Here is a 19646-nt window from a genome sequence, read left to right on the forward strand (position 1 = left end):
ACAGAGCAGAGAGTGATGATCGCTCCAAAACATTAGCAGTGTTCATATCTTAGTACATATTCTTTTCATAATCTATCACATTGTGGGGTGTTTTATGCTTAGTTCATGAACAAACAAATGTAGATTTATACAAATAAGTGGCAGAAACGTTTTGTTGCTTTTTTTTTAAATTTAACATTCCCCATTTTCTAGATATGTTATTGACACATTTGGACTTACTGTCATTAAAAATAGGAAACAATGCAGATGAACTCCTGCCATGTTTTCAGTGAGGAAGCCAAAGTGTGACAGGTTGTACAGGGAGTCAAAACAACACTCACACAGATACCAGCTTAACAAACAACTCTTGTGTGATGGGAGTCCAAATGGAGGTTATTGCCTTTTGAAATGAGCACCTGAATGCAAACGTGTTACATTCAGGACTGAACTATTAATGGTTTGGAGTTTTAACACTTTGAACACAGACTTAAAAAAAAAAAATCAACGACGGGGAAAAACACAGTTTGGAAGCACAAGTTTCACAAGTCCTTCTTTCTGCGTTAGTGCTTTATTGTGTATGTATGAAACACCATCCCTCCAGAGGAGTGGCGCCATCATGCTACTGGGCTTGCATAGCTTAATTTTATTTATTTATCTTTTTGAAAAAGAAGCTCTGGATATGCTACTTCTCCTGCAGCAGCATTGTGATACATCAATCTTGAACTTTGTTGTTTTTTGCTCCATAGAGTGAGAGCTCACTGCTACAAAATGCCACAACAGCCTTGGATTTAAGTGTCCCAACACCGACAAGGAGTTGATGACCTTCTGCTGCTCTGACCATCAACGTCTTGTTTCTGGGGTCATTTTCTACAATCTTCGAACTGGGTTCCATCAGTGACATAAAAAAGACTATAACTTTTATCTACTTGGGGGGACAGGAAGACCAGGACGAGAAGGAGCACAATATTGCAGCCTGTGTCTGTCATTATTGTGTTGTTACTGGTTTTTAATGGGACGACTGATAGTCGTTTTTCATCCTGTGGTGTTTGTTTTTTTTACGTATTTAAAATGTATTCAGCCATCTGTTACGCAACACATTTTTCCGAGGGAACCTTCGCGTCGCTCTAATTAAAGCACCAGGAAACAGGCTTAATGGGCGCCACCCAAAGATTAAATGGGTTTGCATGGTAGCTCTTTAAATATTCCTTCAAAATTAAAGCGTCACGGCCCTCACTGGCATCATTAGAGGGTTTGTTTTACCAACTGGAGGATATCTTGTGTCTTTCATTTGCGAGGTATTTTTTTTGCTATTGGCTTGAAGCTTGTGTGCCACTTTTATTATTCCCAGGTTGCCCCAGTTGTCAAACTTCAGCTTAAGGCACAAGAGCTGCTGCCACGGAGGGAGAAGGTTTGCAGACACTTTTCTTTTTAAGCCAGAATTTATATTTATGTGTTGAATTAATCAAGTGTTTTCTGTTCTTGCTCACCTCAACCACTCAATTGTCTTTTCTTGTATTTTTCTTTTTTTTAGATAAAACACAATTGATCTAATTTAGTTGGATTTTTTCTTGAGCTTATTTATCAATGCCTCGTGTTTGTCTTTGGCCACACATTAGTATTTCATACTTGGACATAAATAGCCTGATCCTGATCAAAGATTTTAGTGTTCTTTCATTAGTACAAAACAAAACAGTATCCAAAGAAATTGACAGTTGTGGCAAAAATGCAACCAAATGCATCGACAGAATATTATTGATGGGAAGAATATTTTTAACAGCGTTCCATGGCTTTGGCCCTTCAGTTTGAAAGGAAAAAACAAATGTGGATCATGTGACACGAACTGAACTAAGGAGAGAAAGAAACATGACAGGCATTTATCCATGAAAACTATAAAATACAAAGAATCCAGTCGACATAGAAACGTAAAAACCAAACGCCATGTATATAAAATAAATTATTCTCCAGGCAAAGCTCAAAAATCTCAATTTTTTTTCAGCAGATGAGCCTTCACCTTGTAAAAACAAAAAACAAAACAAAACTACAGTCATGTCACAGACATCTGGAAGGCCTCCATATTTCCATATTTCCCTCAGAAGCAACAGGAAATGCCTCTTGTTTAATGAAATCTCACACTGGACAGACAGGGAAGCTTCCAGGAGGTTGGGAAGTGAAAGTGGGTCTGTGACTTTTCACATCTCTTATTCATCCCACAGCGCAGTGGTGCTCTGTGGACAGAAGGCACTGGCTTTTTTTTTTTTTTCTTTCTTTTTTCTTTTTAACTAACTGCAACACAATCCAACCAGTCTGGTTGTTCACGCCCGCACACACACACACACACACACACACACACACACACACACACACACACACACACACACACACACACACACACACACACACACACACACACACACACAAGCTCACGATGGGATCAGTTCGAACCAATTCCACTGCGAGATCATTTGTGGTGGTCAGGAACGTCATGACTTCACTGCGCTGGATCGCTCCCTCAACTTCTTAAAGTGCAAAACAAGCTGGAATAAAACTGTAAATACAGCTGGAAGATACGAGGATGGGCCAAAAGGAAAGGAGTCTGAATATCTTTAAAAAATAATAATAATAATAATAATAATAATGATATACAGACTTGAAATTAGTCATTTTGGAAGAGAATATGTTTTCAGTTGGGGAGTTGCTCCTGTGCAGTGTTACAGTGTTGCAGTGTCGCCCCACTGCCTGCAGGGTCAGTGTGCGTCTCTAAAAAAATAGTTTCAGGATTTGAAACGACGGAAGAGAACTTCATTAATATGGACGTACAGTTACAAAACAGCCTTTGGAAAAGCGAGCAGCTCGTCAACTTTTGCTTGTAAAATGTAAACCATGTCACGGCATGCATAAATAAAGTCCAAATAAATAATAATAAAATAATAATATTAGAAAAAAAAAAATCCCAACACGCGCACACACACACACACACACATATACACACACACCCACACACACACACACACAAATGAATGAATGATACATGAGAATGTGCTCCTTAGAGGATGTAAAGGGCCAGTCCGTAGAGCGACGGTGACGGCAGCGTGTGGCAAAGGGAGGAGGCGGGGCTTATATATGTTTCGTTTTGCTTTTTGTTAAGATGACAGTTCAGGTGGCCAATCGCCTGCACTGATTCATCAAATATTGATCAGTGAATGTCTTAACCATCCACAGATTTAAATCAGAGAGGGTGACAGCATTTTAATCAAAGTAATAACGATGAGAACAACAATTCCAGGTAATGAGTACTTAAATGATTCACTCCTCTTTAGAGAGCACGTGTACAAATAAAAAGGCAGTTCAAATATTTGGTCTCGTCATTCTGAAGCTCATTAAAAGCGGGACTGAGGACGATGAGCGTTTTCACTCGGTTGTATGATTCAGACTCAGATTATTATTATTATTATTCAACCTTGGCGTTGCTTTGATGCTTCGGCTTATTTGGTTAAATAAGAGCGGAACTGCAATTGGATTTTTTTCTTTCTCTCGTGGGGGTTGAATCCAGCGTACAACACATCAAGCGGCAGCTGGAGGGGAACCGACGCACAAGAGTTTGTGTTTGAGATGACGGTTTTCCAGACGGTTTGTTTGTTTGTTTTTCTTTCCAAATGAAAGTGTCAGTGTCAATCAGAGGAAGCAGGTGAAGCTCCTCCCGGATGCCTGGTGAAGGTGGAGAGTCGAGACTTGAACGCTGCGTGGATGGAGCCCAGAGTGGGCCGCTGAAATGGCAACAGTGGAGCTGAACGTCCTCGGGAAGAAGAACACCAGCAGCAGACGGACGGACAGACAGACGGACTGACTGACTGACTGACTGACTGTTTGACAAACTGCTGGACAGGAAGTTGTGCGGCAAGCTTCAGGGGGCGGGGGGTGGAGACTGCTGGGTTGGTCACCGGTGCCTGGTGCTGTGGGCCATGAAGAGCAGGACCTTGCGGATGCCGCTGAGCCGGTCCTTCAGCGAGGTCAGAGCCAGGAAGGGCAGCTGGGCTCGGCCGTCCAGCGGCAGGACGGCCAGCAGCCACCAGCACCACGACGGACCATTGGGACCCGGCTGAGTGGCGGGAGAGAGGGATGGAGGGAGGGAAAGAGAGAGAGAGCAGAGGAGAGGGTTTTTTTACTCCAGTGGCCACTCGAGGTACTGCAGCCTAAAAAGTCCCACGCAGCCTAAAAAGCATTTTCCCCCCATTGGTTCACAATCTAAAAATTAACGGCTGTAAAAGGGTTGGATGACCTTTGATCCGTGACGTTGTTCACATTATATATTTCTATGGTATTGTAACTGTTAGTTACTTAATAAAACCATGTTTATTTGCCTAAAATCTTGTTCAGTGTTTCAACTAACTAAAGGCAAAAAAAAATGATCCTGACATTTTAAGTTTGTGTAGTTTCCCAATTTGGGATCAATAAAGTACATCTACCTACCTACCTACCTTCCTACTTACCTACCTATCTATCTAGAAAGTATTGGTATCGATATCGGCGATACTATCCCTGTATTTACTAGTACGAGTATTTACGAGTATTGGGTCGATGCCAAATTCCCACACCCACCCCTAACACACACACACACACACACACAAAAACACACAGAGCTCCACAGAAATTCTAGATAAAGCCGTTTAAATACCATTTAAAAACAAACAAACAAACAAACAAACAAACAAACAAACTCTACCTGAATCTCGGTGTCTTTCCGCGGCATCGGCCCAAAGTGTCCCTCGATGCGCTGCTTCTGCTCGCTCTTCAGCGAGTTGATCCACACCAGGGCCTGGTCGTACACCGTGTCGTGCAGAGAGCGGAGCTCCCGCTCGGCCACACCCTCCACCTGCACGCACACACACACACACACACACACACAGTAGTCAGCCACCATGGCCTCCTCCTCTTCCACCTCTTCACCACGCCTCTGTTAAGCCCCGTCCCCCACAAACCCCTCCCCCCCTCACCATGACGTCCTCCAGGTACTCGATATCAGCCGTCTGGTATCCGTCCCTCTCGCTGTGCTGAACGACCCTGAAGCGCCGCCGGCCGATTGTGTTCACTACTGAGCGTCCGTCCGAGAAGAACTTGACGTCGCGGATCTCAAGCAGGCAGCCGTAGTCTGCGAACCTGTGGTGGGAAGGAGAAGAAGAAGAAGAGAGTCGGTTGGAGCTCACTTCAAACGTTTCTGGTAGTGCAGAACATTTATAGGAACAACATGTAAACTGAAATAAACTATCGACATCTTGCGAGACAGACATCCCTGGTGGAGCACTTTGGTACTGCAGGAAGGCACTACCCAGGTACAGAGGGAGAAAATGCATAAAGCCTTTTAGCTGTTGGAGTTGTTCAAATTAATAAAAGTGGTTGTGAAATAAGTAACAAAATAAAAAATAAATAGAGAAAAATATTGTTCACAGTGGATTGCACCGACGAGGTGTTGTTAAATTATACAGAGCAATTGCGATAAAATGGCCACAGGGAAATTTGAGAGTAGCCCCATCGTTTGTTTATCCACACACACACACACACACACACACACACACACACACACACACACACACACACACACACACACACACACACACACACACACACACACACACACACGAAGCATCAGTAGCAGATCAATATCGCCAATGCCAGCCTGGAATTTACTCTGCTATTGGATTGGGAAGACAGTCGGTGGTATGGAGCGTCACTGGACGCCAGCAGCCACTTCTCACCCTTTGAGGTTGTCGGCCAGACACATGCCGAAGCATTTGGTTCCCGCCTCCATGCATCGGCGAATCATCAGCCTGTAGCAGGGCTCAAAGATGTGCAGAGGGCAGGGCACGGTGGGGAAGGCCATGGTGCACACAAATATAGGCACTTTCTTGTTGAGACTGTGGAGACACAACACAAAGAGAAAAAGGAACGCTTGAGCATCTGAGGTGTGTTTTTGCAAATAAAGGAAATGCGACAACTACCAAAAACAATCTTTTGAGTCCAAATCTGACACATCTGACAGCACATTGACACATTGACTTCAATTCTAAATGTGAAGCCACAGCTCACGGCTTTCTATTGGGTCACCCGCCTCTTTAACAAAACTCCAGGTACAGACAATCAGTAGGGAGGGAACAACGTTAATTTGTTTTGTTTGTTTGTTATTTGTTTTTAAGAATGTGATAAATTTCTCCGATTTAAAAAAGAAAATGTGATACATTTCTCAGATTTTTCAAAAAGTGTGATACATTTCTCTGATTTTTCAAAAAGTGTGATACATTTCTCCAATTTTTTTAAATGTGATATTTTAGGGGACACATTTCCCTCCATCCTGCATCTTTAAGGCTAATCTCTTTCACAGCAGCAGCAGCTGCGAGGACTGTTTCGCCGTCACTTCCCGGTTTGTAATGTTATTTCTTGGGGCGTTTCAGGAGACTTTGCGGCAGCTGCTTCCTGGTTTTGTCACAACTAACAAGGAAACTGACTGGCTTAATAGTTCAAAGGTCGATTAGCGACGCTTCCTACAGGAAAGTCAGATTTCAGAATTGATATCTTAGCGATCCAGCCGCCTCAAAGCGTGTCTTTGTGTCCCTAAAAACAATCAAAGACAACCAAACAACTAAGTAGCGCAAGACATGTCGGACCAGTTTTGCTCATTCAAAGCATGTGCTGTGCCCAGACTGACTTAGTGAGGTGATTCAGAGGCAGCGAAAGAAAAGACTTGTTGCACGTCAGTGACACTTGATGCCATGTGAGATGTTCGCTAGGAGGTCAGTGTGTCAGATGGATGTAACAGTAAGTCAGTGGGTCAAACAGCACGGGGGAGAAGAGGTGTGTGGGGGCTATTTTAACAGCGGTCGTGACCCGAAGTAAACACAGCGGCGCCGGAGGAGACAGAAACACTCACTTGGAGAACTCAGCCATCTCCTCCAGGTGGATCTTCTGCCTCTCCTTGAACTCAGTGGGGAAATACATGGCGATCAGCTTCTCCATTAACACAGTCTTACAATACTGCCTCTGGGCCAGGTACTAGGGGAGAGACAGGGACACACACACACACGTACACATATAAGGATATATAAGGACATCGATTGATGCGCTAGCTTTACATTTGCCACACATGACACGATAGTCGCCATATTTCACACATTTCCTGCATCAGTGGCCTCTTTGTGAGATCATGTGGCAGCCGCGACGCAGCTGATTCCCACTGAAGGTTTCTCTTCTTTTTTTTTTTGCATCAGTGCCATTAAAACTAAAAATTTAAGCCGGCCGCTCACATGGCAGGTCACCACCTCTATCTTTAGCTCAAACCCCAGCGAGCGCCACCAATGGGTGGTTGGATTTTAAAGGTCCATAAAGGTATTTAGGCCACTGTCAGGCTGGCATCCTTAAAATATGGCAGTGCAAAGATGGCAGCTAACTGGCTGCAAGACCCTTATAGCTTGGTGTGTATTCTTATGTATATGAGAACCGATCTCAGGGTAGGAAAACCAAATGACTTTCAGTGCATTACTATTGGATTGTATTACTGTTATTGTACAGCGAGTACACACTTTTATGAATGTGTTTATGGGCAGCATGTTAAGCTTTAAAGCAATATAAAAGTCATAAATCAAGTCATATTTTCCACAATGGACCTCTAAGATTTGAACAGCCTACCTCAGAGAGCGCCTCCTTGCAGAGGGGACACTTGGAGTTGTGGTCCAGGCACCTCTCCAGACACTTCAGACAGAAGGTGTGGCCGCAGGGCGTCGTCACGGGCTCGTAGAAAAGTCTGAAGGGGGAAGAAGGAAGCAGGTGGCAGGTGGCAAATTAGCGCAATAAGTTCAGTCTACATCCGACAGGCTGCACTGTGAAGCCGCAGTCTAGCGCGGCTGGTTACACAAGGGCTAATAGGTTTATCGCGCCACGTGCAATAATATCATTATGCTCTAAAGAGGAAATGGGCTGGAGGTGTTAAAGAGACTGTAAAGTGTTATCTCACCTCATGCACAGTGAACAGTCCAGGTCAGTGGGATCCATGATATCAGTGAATTCACAACTCAAGGAGTCTGATGGCTCTAAATAGAGACAAATAAGGAGGTCAGAAGAAAAAAAGGGAAAAGGAAAGAAAGTGCGAAGCTGCAGCTGGTGTTCGAGCTCCTCACCAAACTTGGATCTCTTGCTGCTCCTTTCCGTGCCTCCCTGGTCCACCTCTTCCACGGTGCTCCTCCGCTTCCGCTTGAGGATTAGACAGGTGTCAACCCTCCTGGTCTCAGCCTCCCCCTCACATCCTTCACTCTTCTTCCCAGGGCCAGACGGGAGGCCGACCTCTGAGGAGAGCAGGCTGTCACTGAAGGCCTGACGAGAGGGAGGGAGGGAGGGAGGGAGGGAGATGAAGTTTAAAGTTCTCACACTGAGAGGCTGCGAGCTGTGGTGGTGGTGGTGGTGGAGCTGCTACTACCTTGGAAGAGTAAGTGTTGATGCTGCTCTTGATGAGTGCTCGGACCGACGGCACGCCGCAGAAGTCTGAGATGTGTTCGTGGACCTGGTCTGATACGGGAGCCAGGAGGTCACTGAGGAGCTGAGAGGAAACAGACAGTCACTCTCAAGTCACCAGCGCTAATGTTGCATCGTGTAGAGCTGGCAGAAGTATTCACATTCTGTACTAAAGTAAAATGATGGATATCAAAGTAAAAAGTAGTCAGAAAAAGAAATACTCAAGTAAATTACAATAAAATACACAGTACAGTAAAATCTACTTAAGTACAGGAATTAAGTCTTTGTACTTTACTTCCCACCTCTTAATATTCACAATATTGAACATTTCACAATGAATTAATGGCTGATCTGTTCTCTAAAAACAACATTTTCCAACGATGGTACTCTGTCTATTTCTTAAAGGCTACTTAAACTCAAACACAACAACAGTTTAGAATCACTGGCTCTAGAATTCAGTGAAGGGATCATAAAGGATTTAGAAAACCAATGAAAACACCAATATAATCACCTTGTGAGCCTCAGTCTTGGCTAGCCTGCAGTCCGGCTCGATGGATAGACACACCAGGAACTCCCTGAGAGCCTCCTCCATCCTGCCCAGCGACACCAGCGCCTGAGCCCTCCTGACGTGGCCCTGCATGCAGGCAGACGGAGGGAAGACGCGTCAGTCACTCACTCTGGCAGCTTCTCACAGCTTCTCACAGCCACAACAGTCTGATTACTACAATAATGGTTAGGACCCAGACGAACCTTGGACCAGTGGGGCATCAGTCTGCAGGCCATCTCAGCATCCAGCAGGGCCTTCTCATAGTGTCTGAGGCTGGAGTGGATCTGGGAACGGTTGCTGAACAGTATGTGGTCCAAGGGTGCTGAGGAGGGACATTTACAGGAGTCATTTCACTTCACTGCTGCATTTGCCAAAATCGCACAAAACTTCTGCTTGAAACGTCAAAAGCGAGGGCTCGTTTTCACAAAGCTGTAAAATAAAAGTCTTCACATTTACATGACAAGAAACACTTGAATGTTTCTTGTAATTACTGTATAGTTTATTTGTTACATTGTTTTTAGTGCTGCAACAGTGTAGTTTCCCAATTTGGTATCAATAAAGTACCTCTATTCTATTCTATTACATTACATTACACCCATCAAACTGATCATTTGATCGTTTTGAGTTGAAGGTCAGCAAAACCCAACAGATTGAAGTGCCAGAGTTCCAAGACCAAAAACTGAAACGCTTAAAAAAAAAATTATTATTACTATTATTATTATTATTATTATTATTATTATTATTACTATTGTTATTATTATTATTATTACTATTACTGTTATTATTATTACTATTACTGTTATTATTATTATTATTATTATTATTATTATTATTATTATTATATAATAATAATAATAATAATAATAATAATGATCAATTTAAATCAATGACTTGTTTTATTTCTGTGCAAGACTCTTGGCAGCTGTTTCACAAAATATCGGACAAAAAACGATTGGCACTGAAGAGTAACTTCATTCTGTTGTGATGTATGATTTTAGACTTATATTAAAGAGCCGCTGTTCAAAATAGCTCCCTTTACCATATTACAAAATCCACGATGAAAAAAAAAAAGACGGCGTCTTACAAAACCATGCAGCACAATCAAGGTCACCCACATTCTGGGTTTCATAACTGTAAAAAAAAAAAAAAAAAACTTATGCAAATGTCGCAGTTACCCCGTGGGAACATGGGAAGTATGAGCCAGGCCTTTTTTTTTTTCTAACATTTTACAGGAATGCATCATAGAGCAGTGAAGAGGAAACAGAAAGTTAAAGTGCAGGAATGTAACATTTGACTCTACAGGGCACAGTTCACTGCATTGAACTTATTTTTAAGAGTCATCCTTGTTCTGACTTGCATTATTTTCTATCGGACCTAACCAGGGCTGTAATTATGAATACGAACATTACTGCTCCACAACTATGATCCAAAAAAAATCTAATTTCAGCCCACACAGATGTCTAAAACTGATGATAAAACTGTCAAATATTCAACTAAACGATCGTTCAGATGTTCAGGAACTCCTGTTCAACACAGACTATTAAACTAGATCTTTTTCATAAAACACAATTTTGGATGAGGCGCAAACTGTGCAGGGAAAAAAATCATAGCATTTACCAAGACTGCTGTGTGATTTTTTTCTTAACTATGTGCCAAAACTGAGTAAGGACAATCTGATCAGCCTGCATCAAACACATCTCTGCAACCTGCACCTGGACGCTGACCCACTTTGAGCAAGACCAACGTCTCATCTCTCACAAGCACTCAAATCCGTCTGCGCAATCTGACGCCTCGCCGCCACCCATTTGCTTCGTTTCTCGAACCACAACCACAAAATAAAAAAAACTTTGCTAAAACTTGTGCAGGCAGTTTGAATGTTTGAATTGGAGCCATCACGCTGCTGCGGCGTAATTGGCAGCCAGTCACGGGAACGAGGTCAGATGAAGCCGGAGGGCGTTTTCGACTTAGTTGCTTCTTTTGTTTTCGGGCAACTCCTTCTTCATCAACATATATATGTATATATATGATTATATATACATATATAAAAACAATATCCAAAAACACACACAGTGGGTGAATGTAGGGCATCAGGACCAGTGCATTGATCTATATTTCAACTGGTCCACACACATCCAGCATTTCACTGCTAATAATGATGATGATGATGATGATGACGATGACGATGACGATGACAATGAAGGTGTGCCCACTTAACATCAGGTCACAGGTGCCCCCACTTCTTCTCCACCTCCAGTAGCAGCAACACATTCTAACTGCGACGGTGGTCCCTAGCGGTGACCTGTAATAATACCCTTGACCTACATTAGCCTGAATCACTGACGTTATACAATTTAAAAGGGGCGGGTTACGTGCTTACGCAATGTTTGGTCCACTGGCCCAGCCTACATAACTGCTGTTACCCAACACATGGCGCCCCGCTCCGGGCTGTCGGGGACGGCTCTCCCCCCCCCGGGCAGCCGCGGCAGGATATGACACCGTTTACTTACAGCCTAGGCGGATGTAATATGTAACAATTAAAAAAAAAAAAAAAAAAAAAAAAAAAAAGAAGAAGTAACATTTCATAGATGTTACTGAATGTCTCTCGCGCTCTGCTGCTGCTGCTGCTTAAAGTTACGCAAACAACCAAGTATACACAATACAACGCAGAGTTGGGTTCCCCCACAAACAGACAGACACCAAGTCCAATAAAGCACCGTACCCATGCTGATGGCCCGGTCGTACTTCTCCAGCGCCTCCTCCGTCCTCTTCTCGGCGTACAGCCCGTTGCCCTCCCGCCGCAACCGGCCGGCCTGGTGCGGGCTGGGGAACCACTTGGCCAGCAGGCTGCTGAGCACCACGTTGACCCGGTAGCTGCGCAGCAGGGTGGAGCTGCCCCGGCACACCCGGCACACCACCGGTAGCCTCTCTTTCTCCTTCTCTTTCTCCTTTTCCTTCTCCTTCTCGAGGCACGTCCTGCAGAAGCAGTGTCCGCACGGCAGCGTCACCGGCTCGAACAGAAAGCTCTGACATATCCGACAGCTGAGCTCCAGGTCACCGGCTCCAGCCAGGGCTCCAGCCAGGGCTCCAGCCCCAGCTGCCTCCACCTCTCCTCCTCCGGCCGTGTCCCTGCTCCTCTCCTCTGTGTCCTCTTCCACCTCCACCCAGTCCTGCCTCCTGATGCTCCCGGACAGGTACTCCACCAGCCGGGCCAGGTGCGCCGGTCGCAGCCTCTCGATCTCCGCCGCCTGCCGGTACACGTCGAAGGCTTCGGCCAGATTGCCGCCGAAGGCGAGCGCGTCCGCCTGCTTGAGCAGCAGCTCCAGGCGGCCGCCGCGGTCCCCCAGCGAAGCCAGCTGGCACTGGTAGATGTCCGCCGCCAGGTCGAAGTTGCGGGAGTGGAACGCCTCCGCCGCGAGCTGCAGCATGCTCTCGCGCTCCGTGGAGCCCATGGTCCGCGCGAGCTCGTCTCGTGTGACTGTGTAAGCGTGTGTCCCTCTCACCTCACCTATGTGGTGGTGGTGTTGGTGGTGATGATGATGCTGCGTATGATGCGGCCACTGCCATTCATGTCTGCGTCAGCTGCTGCTGCTGCTGCTACTGCTGCGCGGTCATGATCCAGTCCAGTGGCGAGGTTGAGAGGGGGGCGGGGTGCGACGGGTGGGGAGTGGGGTTTGGGGCGGGCTGATATTATTCTCAATAGAACGGCAGAGGCACGAGAAGAGAGAGAGAGAGAGAGAGAGAGAGACATAGAGAGAGAGCGCGTTACGTAAAGTTGTGTCATGTGACGCCGGCCAGTTGTTCTCATTGGCTTAAACTGGGACCTGTTACAAAACAATTTGCCATGTAATAGTTTCAGTGTCTGCCGGGCCGGCCGGCCGGGCCGGGGGAGGGCTGGGGGAGGGTGCCGGCCTGGCCTTGTCTGCTGCTAGGCGCTGGCTGGAGGACGGCGGCAGGTCAGTGAAGGAGGCCAGCAGGGGCCGCAACCACCGCTGATACCTGACCGGAGACAAGATCACAATCTGTTATCTTTATTTCTACACCCACAAGAAAGGTGCCACAGACACTTCAATAGTTGATAGTAGATCAGTACCAATACATCCAGTTATGTTAAGGACTGTTTATGTTGCATGTAAATGGAATGTCAGGTTTAAGATTCAAGTGTTGAAGAGTTACTTTTCTATTAACTGGGGAACTATACATCCTGTTATCCCTGGAAACGTCCTGTTTCACGTCCTGCCCTGTACGTTCTGAGTTGTTGCTTTTAAAGCGATTAAAGTATTGAAAATGTCCCGGTTTTCTTTGTTTTTAATGAAATAAGCGATACCCTTAATTTACATCCGTACATTGCAAAGTTTGTGAGAGGTAAAGTTAAAGTTTTGATTTAACAAAACAATTTCATCTTTATTTTTATTTATTTATTTATTTTTTCATTTCATTTACTTTAAAAGATTTTCTCACAGGCCAATTTTTTGGTAATGCAAAAGAGACATTATTCATTTCGTTATTTCATTTTAGAGTTTTCAAAGTTATTTTTGTTCCATTGAAACTTGTCAAAGATGTGTTCATTCATAATAATAGAATACATTGATTATTGATTATGACTATTCATTCAGAGGAGATAAACTTTAAATATATTGAAATTATATCAGGCAACTTTAAGTATCATTTCAGTATCTCATTGCCGAGTGACCTGGTTTAATCAATAATCAAAATATGGTCATATTAACAGAACAAATTTGTTTTTGTGTCATCTAAAATATGACAGAATATTAGGTACCGATTAAATGTTACCTAAACGTCTGTGGGCTTTTAGTGCCATTTGATGGTGCAATCTAGATGTGCCCTAAGCAATACTGATATTCCTTGAGCTGATGAAGCGCAATCTGACTGCGCCTTGATTGCTCTGGATCACATGTTGCCGAGGTCACACAAAAGTCTGCACACATTTATTTAGGTCACACGACATCCCGACTTCGCAGACACCACCGGTTAAAAATTAGCCTTTCCCCTCCTATTCCTCAAAAGCACATCTTCGCACTCGCTCACACTCGTCGCCACGTCGTTGTGACGCAGGTGTGCAACCCGATGGGTCGCAGGTCGGTCCAACTTTGCAATGTTACACATGTCCTTTTTCTTTGGGCTCACGGGGACCTTATCAAACTATGGCACTGACACATAACGCAGCCTTGGATAACGTTGCGCCGCACGCAGCCAGAACCTTGACGTTTTAACGGGTCGCCGTTGCATAAAGGTGTTTGCATAATGACAATGAACGCTGCTGACTCAACAGCCAGAGAATTTAGTGAAATAAAAGACTGCGCGTGGATGTCGCACAGTCACAGTCTGCTCCACTTCCAATAATGAAGGGCTGCGTGGTGCCAAGTAAAACACTTTTTACGTTTACAAGCGTATAAAGTTTCTGAGGGGGCCCACATCTGTAATTCTGATAATGACATATACGACACTGACAATGAGTCTGTACATGGTTCATGCTGTCACAGTAGTTATATTCAACATAGTCACTGCGTATTGCATTTGATATATGATAATATACATTTACTAAAATAATATTATTAATAATAATAATAATAATAATAATGGATTTACATTCAAGCCGTCACTCATTCACACCACATTCATAATGGTGGAGGTAAGCTGCATGTGTAGCCACAGCTGCCCTGGCGCAGACTGACGGAAGCGTGGCAGCCAATCTGTGCCAAACGGCCCCTCCGACCACCACCCAACATTCACTCACATTCGTACGAGGCAATGTGGGTCAAGTGTCTTGCCTAAATACTTAAATAAAAAAATAGAATCAACCTTCTTTGTTCTCCAAACAAGGTTGATTAAATTAGCCCTCACGGACGCTATTATTAACTCATTATTTAAGGTGGCTACACTGCCGAGCTACCTTGTGCTTGTGTTACTTCTCTGTTGAGCTGCTCCCTAAGTTTTACGACTTTTTATCCTGCACTTTATTGACACTAAAGTCATACGGATCCAAATGTTTCCTTTATTTTACTGACATACCATCGTTTCCTAACTGGAACCTTTTGCCACAGTGGCAGGTGTCTGGCAAAAAAGGTTATGTAAACTCGCTTTAAGACGAGTGGAGGGAGAAGAAGTAGGTTAAGGTCAGAGTGTAAGGACTGTGGTTAAGGGATTGTATAAAATAGCTCTGATACTAGACTATAGGTGTATTATTAGCTTCACCTGGACCAGTATATCCTGGGCCTCCAAATAAAACCTGTTTGCTAAAGGGGCATTCTGTGTGAGCGTGTGCGTGCGGGTGTGTGTGCGCGCACGCGCGATGTGGGGATTATGGACTTGTAGGAGTGAGACGATCGGTTGTAGTAGTCGGCTGATAATATAGGTCGAGCGGTCTGGCCTGTGAACTCAATCCTGCGTGGAGACACCGACACCGGCCGACACAGAGACAGACGCACTTGATACTACAGATTGACATATATGCAAATGAGGTCGCATGTTATGAAAGCATTATGCAGACATACAGAACACGCCGAGTGACTGGCAGGGACAGCGAGAGACAGCAATTACCAACCTTGCCTCCCGCCATGCTCTATGCTTATCATGTGTGAATAATTGGCACATCGGGCCAAATATTCCAGCAAAGTCTCTTAAAATGGTTCACTCGGTCGTAAACAGGCATTATCCTTGAAGGCCCCATCTTTGACCCATTTCAGAACTTATTTCTCATCCCGGGAGGACCCAATGGAGCAGCCAGGCACAATCATTTATCAAATAAATAAATAAATAAATAAAACATGGCTGATTAACCTGTACAAGCAGACCCTATTTAATCAGAGTGTCTTTTAACACAAATGTGCATTTTGCAACGTAAAATTTGATATTTTTACTGTTTTATTCAAATTCCCCCCAAAATGACAAGTCAGCGCTAAACAGATGTTTATGCTCAAACACTGCAATGAAGTCTTCTTTACCCGACTGTAAACATCATTTTACTGTTGACTGAGGGCTTTTTAAATGACCTCTTTTCTTCACATACACCGCATTTTAAAAAACATATTGATAATAAATGTTTTCATTACTTTAAACAATGCAATGTTAAATTCTTTTTATTAGAAATGTTAACAGAACAGACACTGTAAACCCGTCATCATTAGGCTGCCTCAGAATGGTTTTGGAACTTGGGTCAGTGCTGCGAGGCTTAACGTGGTTCCGCACAAACATCGCCAATGTTCAATTTAGTCTTTGTGAAACCCCCCCACCCACAAAAAATCATATCAACAGACCGGCCAGCTGTCATGTGACATCAGCTGAGAGAAATACATTAGTGGAAATATGGGTAGAAATCAATGCTCAGCTTCATTCCTTCCGCTGGCAGAGCTGCTCGTCTCCGCCGAGTGTGTGAACAAAATGTTCCGTCTCCACCTTGCCGGCCTCACATGACACCGGCTCAGGTCAGAGAGACACTCTGACTCGGAGCGCCGCTCGCCAGAGGAACTCTGTGTTATGGCACACGGGAGGTTTTTGCACAAGTCTCGAGTGTGAGCGATACTAAAATATTCAGCTTGGAACAAACAGTAATGCACTCGGAATTAGGACGTTTGCTAAGATATGTATTTATGTATAGACAGTATAAATATGTATGTATACACAAGGTGTGACGCAGAGCTTTGTCTTCAGCGGCGTCAATGTAGACAGTCAGGGAGTAGATCCAACACATTACTGCGTCGACATGTTTGTCCACCAGTTCAAAGACACTTCACATGCAAACAGAACGCTGGGTGGGGGGGATTACGGCGCTCATCGGGAGAGACGGGAGCAGTTTCTCTGCATCCGCGCCCCCTTTGCTTCTCAGTCCTGGATCTGGAGGATGCTCCTCTTCTCCAGGTTGTTCATCTCCTTGAGGATGAGCGCCACGTTGTAGCGCAGCTCGTGGAATTTAGACACGGGCACCTGCGGCGGAGGAAGGACGGAAAATACAGGCGGTCCTCATTCCGTTAAAATTCACAGGCTGAAATATAATATGTTATATAACATATCTTATATAATTTGGGGGTAAAGACCAAGCACAACAGCAATGAAATTTGCTGGAAAAATTAACAATCACAACCGTCAGCATTTTCACTTTGAAATGTGAAACAATATCCCAGACACTTTTGCTGAAAAGACATTGACTTAAATACTGTTGGTGATATTTTTCACTTGTTGTCCTTTTTCTAATAAAGCTAAAGACCCGAGTTCTGAAGTTCTTTTTATTTCCAATAAACTCAGCACACATTCAGGGATTCCAGCCTCCCGTCAGTCCAGCGCTGAAGCGTCAAGCATTAGAAACTAACTACTTCAGCAATGCTCTCCATCAATATGTGTCCACCACTGTACTGCAGTGGGAAACACTGAGCCACAGTGACCAGGTAATCAAGAGAAGGTGCTTCAATCAGTCCAATCTGCACGTCGGATGTTGCGGCTGCCAAATCCCCTCAATTCGGGTGCAATCTGATTACATAAGCTCTGCCGCGCCTACAGGCGTGGAGGAAGCGCTTCCTCCTGCCGCCCACGGGAAAAAGCAGTCAGAGTCGTTCATTGGAAAGTAGAAGAAATGGAGTTTGGTGCCACCTATTGACTGAAGCATCTAAGTAGCTGATTGGTTGATGCGCGGGTGCCCTGAAGACAACGAGGCCTTTTTATTCTGTTGTCTGAAATGAATCTATGACTGCGTTACACACCAGAAGATGCTGCCATAACTTCACGCTACGCTGTTGCGTTGTGGCACAAACACAAAGTAGTGACTGGCAACAATCATCAGCATCACTCTGTAGCACTGAACAATCACAGATGTCAGCCTTACATTTCAACTATTCTCCCGCTGATTTTATGACATAGTTTTGATAAATTAAAAATAAATCTGTCCTTAGAATTCTGCAGTAAAATGTGACGATAGATGCAATTTTTGAAGTACCTCAAAACGCTGCAAGCTCCCGTCCGACAGTTTCATCTGCATCAGAAGTGATGGCTGCAGGGCCCTGGCCAGAGAACTGCACAGACACACAGAAAAACAATGCAGTTTGTTAAATCATTCTCTCTGGGTGGTGCTGATCTTCTTTAAATGGCAGCTATTAAGCAATTACGAGTCAGCTTTATGACCAAATGCCTTATTGTGTTTGACATAAAAATAAAGAAATAAAGAAATAAAGAAATAAAGAAATAAAGAATGAACACACAAACCATGGATAAAATAATAATGTCTGGCTACCTGTTGAAAGACAAACGCATGTCATGAAGTACCTTGTAGAAATGGTGACATCCACTCTCCACTTTAAGTCGTCTACTGTAGGAAGGTGAGGATCTTTCTTGGCTGCCGCTGCCTCCAGAGTTGCACGGCTTCACACAAAAACACAGGCGTGAGAACACTGCTACCATCACACAAATCCAAACGCTTTCCACTGCAGCAGTGGTGTTGTGAAATTCTTTAACAGGTAAAATACTACGACTAAATACTAATAAATTTGGACTTCTGTTAATAAAAAAAATCATTACCTAAAACGTAACACAGAATACAAAGTAATTAAGTAATTAAAAACTTGGTGCCGTTTACTGTCATTGTCAAAGTCCTGTGAGAATAAATCAAAATCAAATGAACACACATCATTCATATTGCCAGTTAATTAAGAGTTTGTCAATTCAACATACCGACTGCCGAAAACCACACTTGAGAAATCAGTGATAAAATCTTCGGGAATCCTAAAAGACACACACACACACACACACACACACACACACACACACACACACACACACACACACACACACACACACACACACACTTTAAATGCTAAAACTGCCACTGTAAAAGAAAAAGAAGCTCTTTAAATAGACGATGCAGACCAATACCTTAATTCTCGAAGATCTTCCTTAAAGGCCTGAAACAGAGCACACGATTTTTATTTTATTTATTTATTTTTAAAAAAAATATAATTTCACTTGATCGAACCACCCGTCCCGTGCAGAGTATTTCTGGGGCCATCACTGAGCCGTCACTTACCTCCTGTTTGAGCGATGCGGTGGGGATGCGGATGGCCTCGGACAGAAGTCGGTGCATCCCAGCCACGATGTGCCGGAGCCTGTCCGCAGGGACGGGGCTGATCTCTGCTATGGACTTCAGCACCTCCCTGCAGTCTTTCCCCTCCAGGGCGCTGACCACCGCTGCACGCAACAACATGTACCTCATGACTTTTGATAATAGTGCTTATTCAGAGTGGTTAAAGCTTTTAATCAACAGTGACAGGGTTGCCAGTCGTTATTGTTATTTTAACAGCTCTTGACAAACATTAAATTACAGCAAAAAGAGTTTTAAGGCATTTCTCGGAATCACGTTACTCAAATTTACCTTTCAGTGTTTTTCTGAACATCTCTTGGTCCACATCTTTAAGATTCTTCGACAACGACTCGACTTCTGGCGGTATTCTGCTTCCTAAAAACGTAAAGTCCTTGGAGTGACTTGAAGACATGGCTCACTGCTCACCTGCCGAATCGGGAACTATGCCAATAACATGTAAAAATGACAAAATCTGAGCACAAATGCCCCAACTTTCCTTCTGCGTCCTGTTGATGTGCCAGCTTCCGCCTTCATGTCACATGACGC

The 19646-nt window shown here is 44.1% G+C and overlaps 2 protein-coding genes across 2 annotated transcripts; both read right to left on the minus strand.

Annotated features, from left to right (window-relative positions):
* Window positions 1-1494: 1494 nt before the first annotated feature.
* LOC142899689 (LON peptidase N-terminal domain and RING finger protein 3-like) lies at window positions 1495-12694 on the minus strand. The gene is made up of 12 exons (XM_076043420.1): window positions 11739-12694; window positions 9223-9341; window positions 8984-9106; window positions 8438-8557; window positions 8142-8334; window positions 7979-8054; window positions 7654-7768; window positions 6899-7020; window positions 5730-5888; window positions 4971-5133; window positions 4700-4849; window positions 1495-4075 (listed from the first exon to the last, which is right to left on the minus strand). Exons 1-12 carry the CDS (start codon window positions 12466-12468, stop codon window positions 3914-3916), a joined length of 2232 nt encoding a protein of 743 aa, XP_075899535.1. The 5' UTR covers window positions 12469-12694; the 3' UTR covers window positions 1495-3913.
* Window positions 12695-16109: 3415 nt separating this feature from the next.
* On the minus strand, window positions 16110-19642 carry commd5 (COMM domain containing 5). The gene is made up of 7 exons (XM_076043348.1): window positions 19392-19642; window positions 19047-19207; window positions 18896-18924; window positions 18695-18745; window positions 18290-18385; window positions 17964-18039; window positions 16110-16960 (listed from the first exon to the last, which is right to left on the minus strand). Exons 1-7 carry the CDS (start codon window positions 19510-19512, stop codon window positions 16859-16861), a joined length of 636 nt encoding a protein of 211 aa, XP_075899463.1. The 5' UTR covers window positions 19513-19642; the 3' UTR covers window positions 16110-16858.
* Window positions 19643-19646: the final 4 nt, after the last annotated feature.

This window comes from Nelusetta ayraudi, unplaced genomic scaffold (assembly GCF_046127955.1).
Source record: "Nelusetta ayraudi isolate G7.1 ecotype Tasmania unplaced genomic scaffold, CSIRO-AGI_Nayr_v1 ptg000075l, whole genome shotgun sequence".
Classification (NCBI taxonomy): domain Eukaryota; kingdom Metazoa; phylum Chordata; class Actinopteri; order Tetraodontiformes; family Monacanthidae; genus Nelusetta; species Nelusetta ayraudi.

Excerpts from the sequence above, each read along its gene's own strand:
- commd5 (XM_076043348.1), bottom strand. The coding sequence starts at position 19,512 with ATGTCTTCAAGTCACTCCAAGGACTTTACGTTTTTAGGAAGCAGAATA. Across the intron at positions 18,925-19,046 it reads CCGCATCGCTCAAACAGGAG|GCCTTTAAGGAAGATCTTCG; the intron begins GTAAGTGACGGC and ends GCTCTGTTTCAG. Across the intron at positions 18,040-18,289 it reads GATGTCACCATTTCTACAAG|TTCTCTGGCCAGGGCCCTGC; the intron begins GTACTTCATGAC and ends GTGTCTGTGCAG.
- LOC142899689 (XM_076043420.1), bottom strand. The coding sequence starts at position 12,468 with ATGGGCTCCACGGAGCGCGAGAGCATGCTGCAGCTCGCGGCGGAGGCG. Across the intron at positions 8,558-8,983 it reads CCAAGACTGAGGCTCACAAG|CTCCTCAGTGACCTCCTGGC; the intron begins GTGATTATATTG and ends GTTTCCTCTCAG. Across the intron at positions 4,076-4,699 it reads GGAAAGACACCGAGATTCAG|CCGGGTCCCAATGGTCCGTC; the intron begins GTAGAGTTTGTT and ends CCCGCCACTCAG.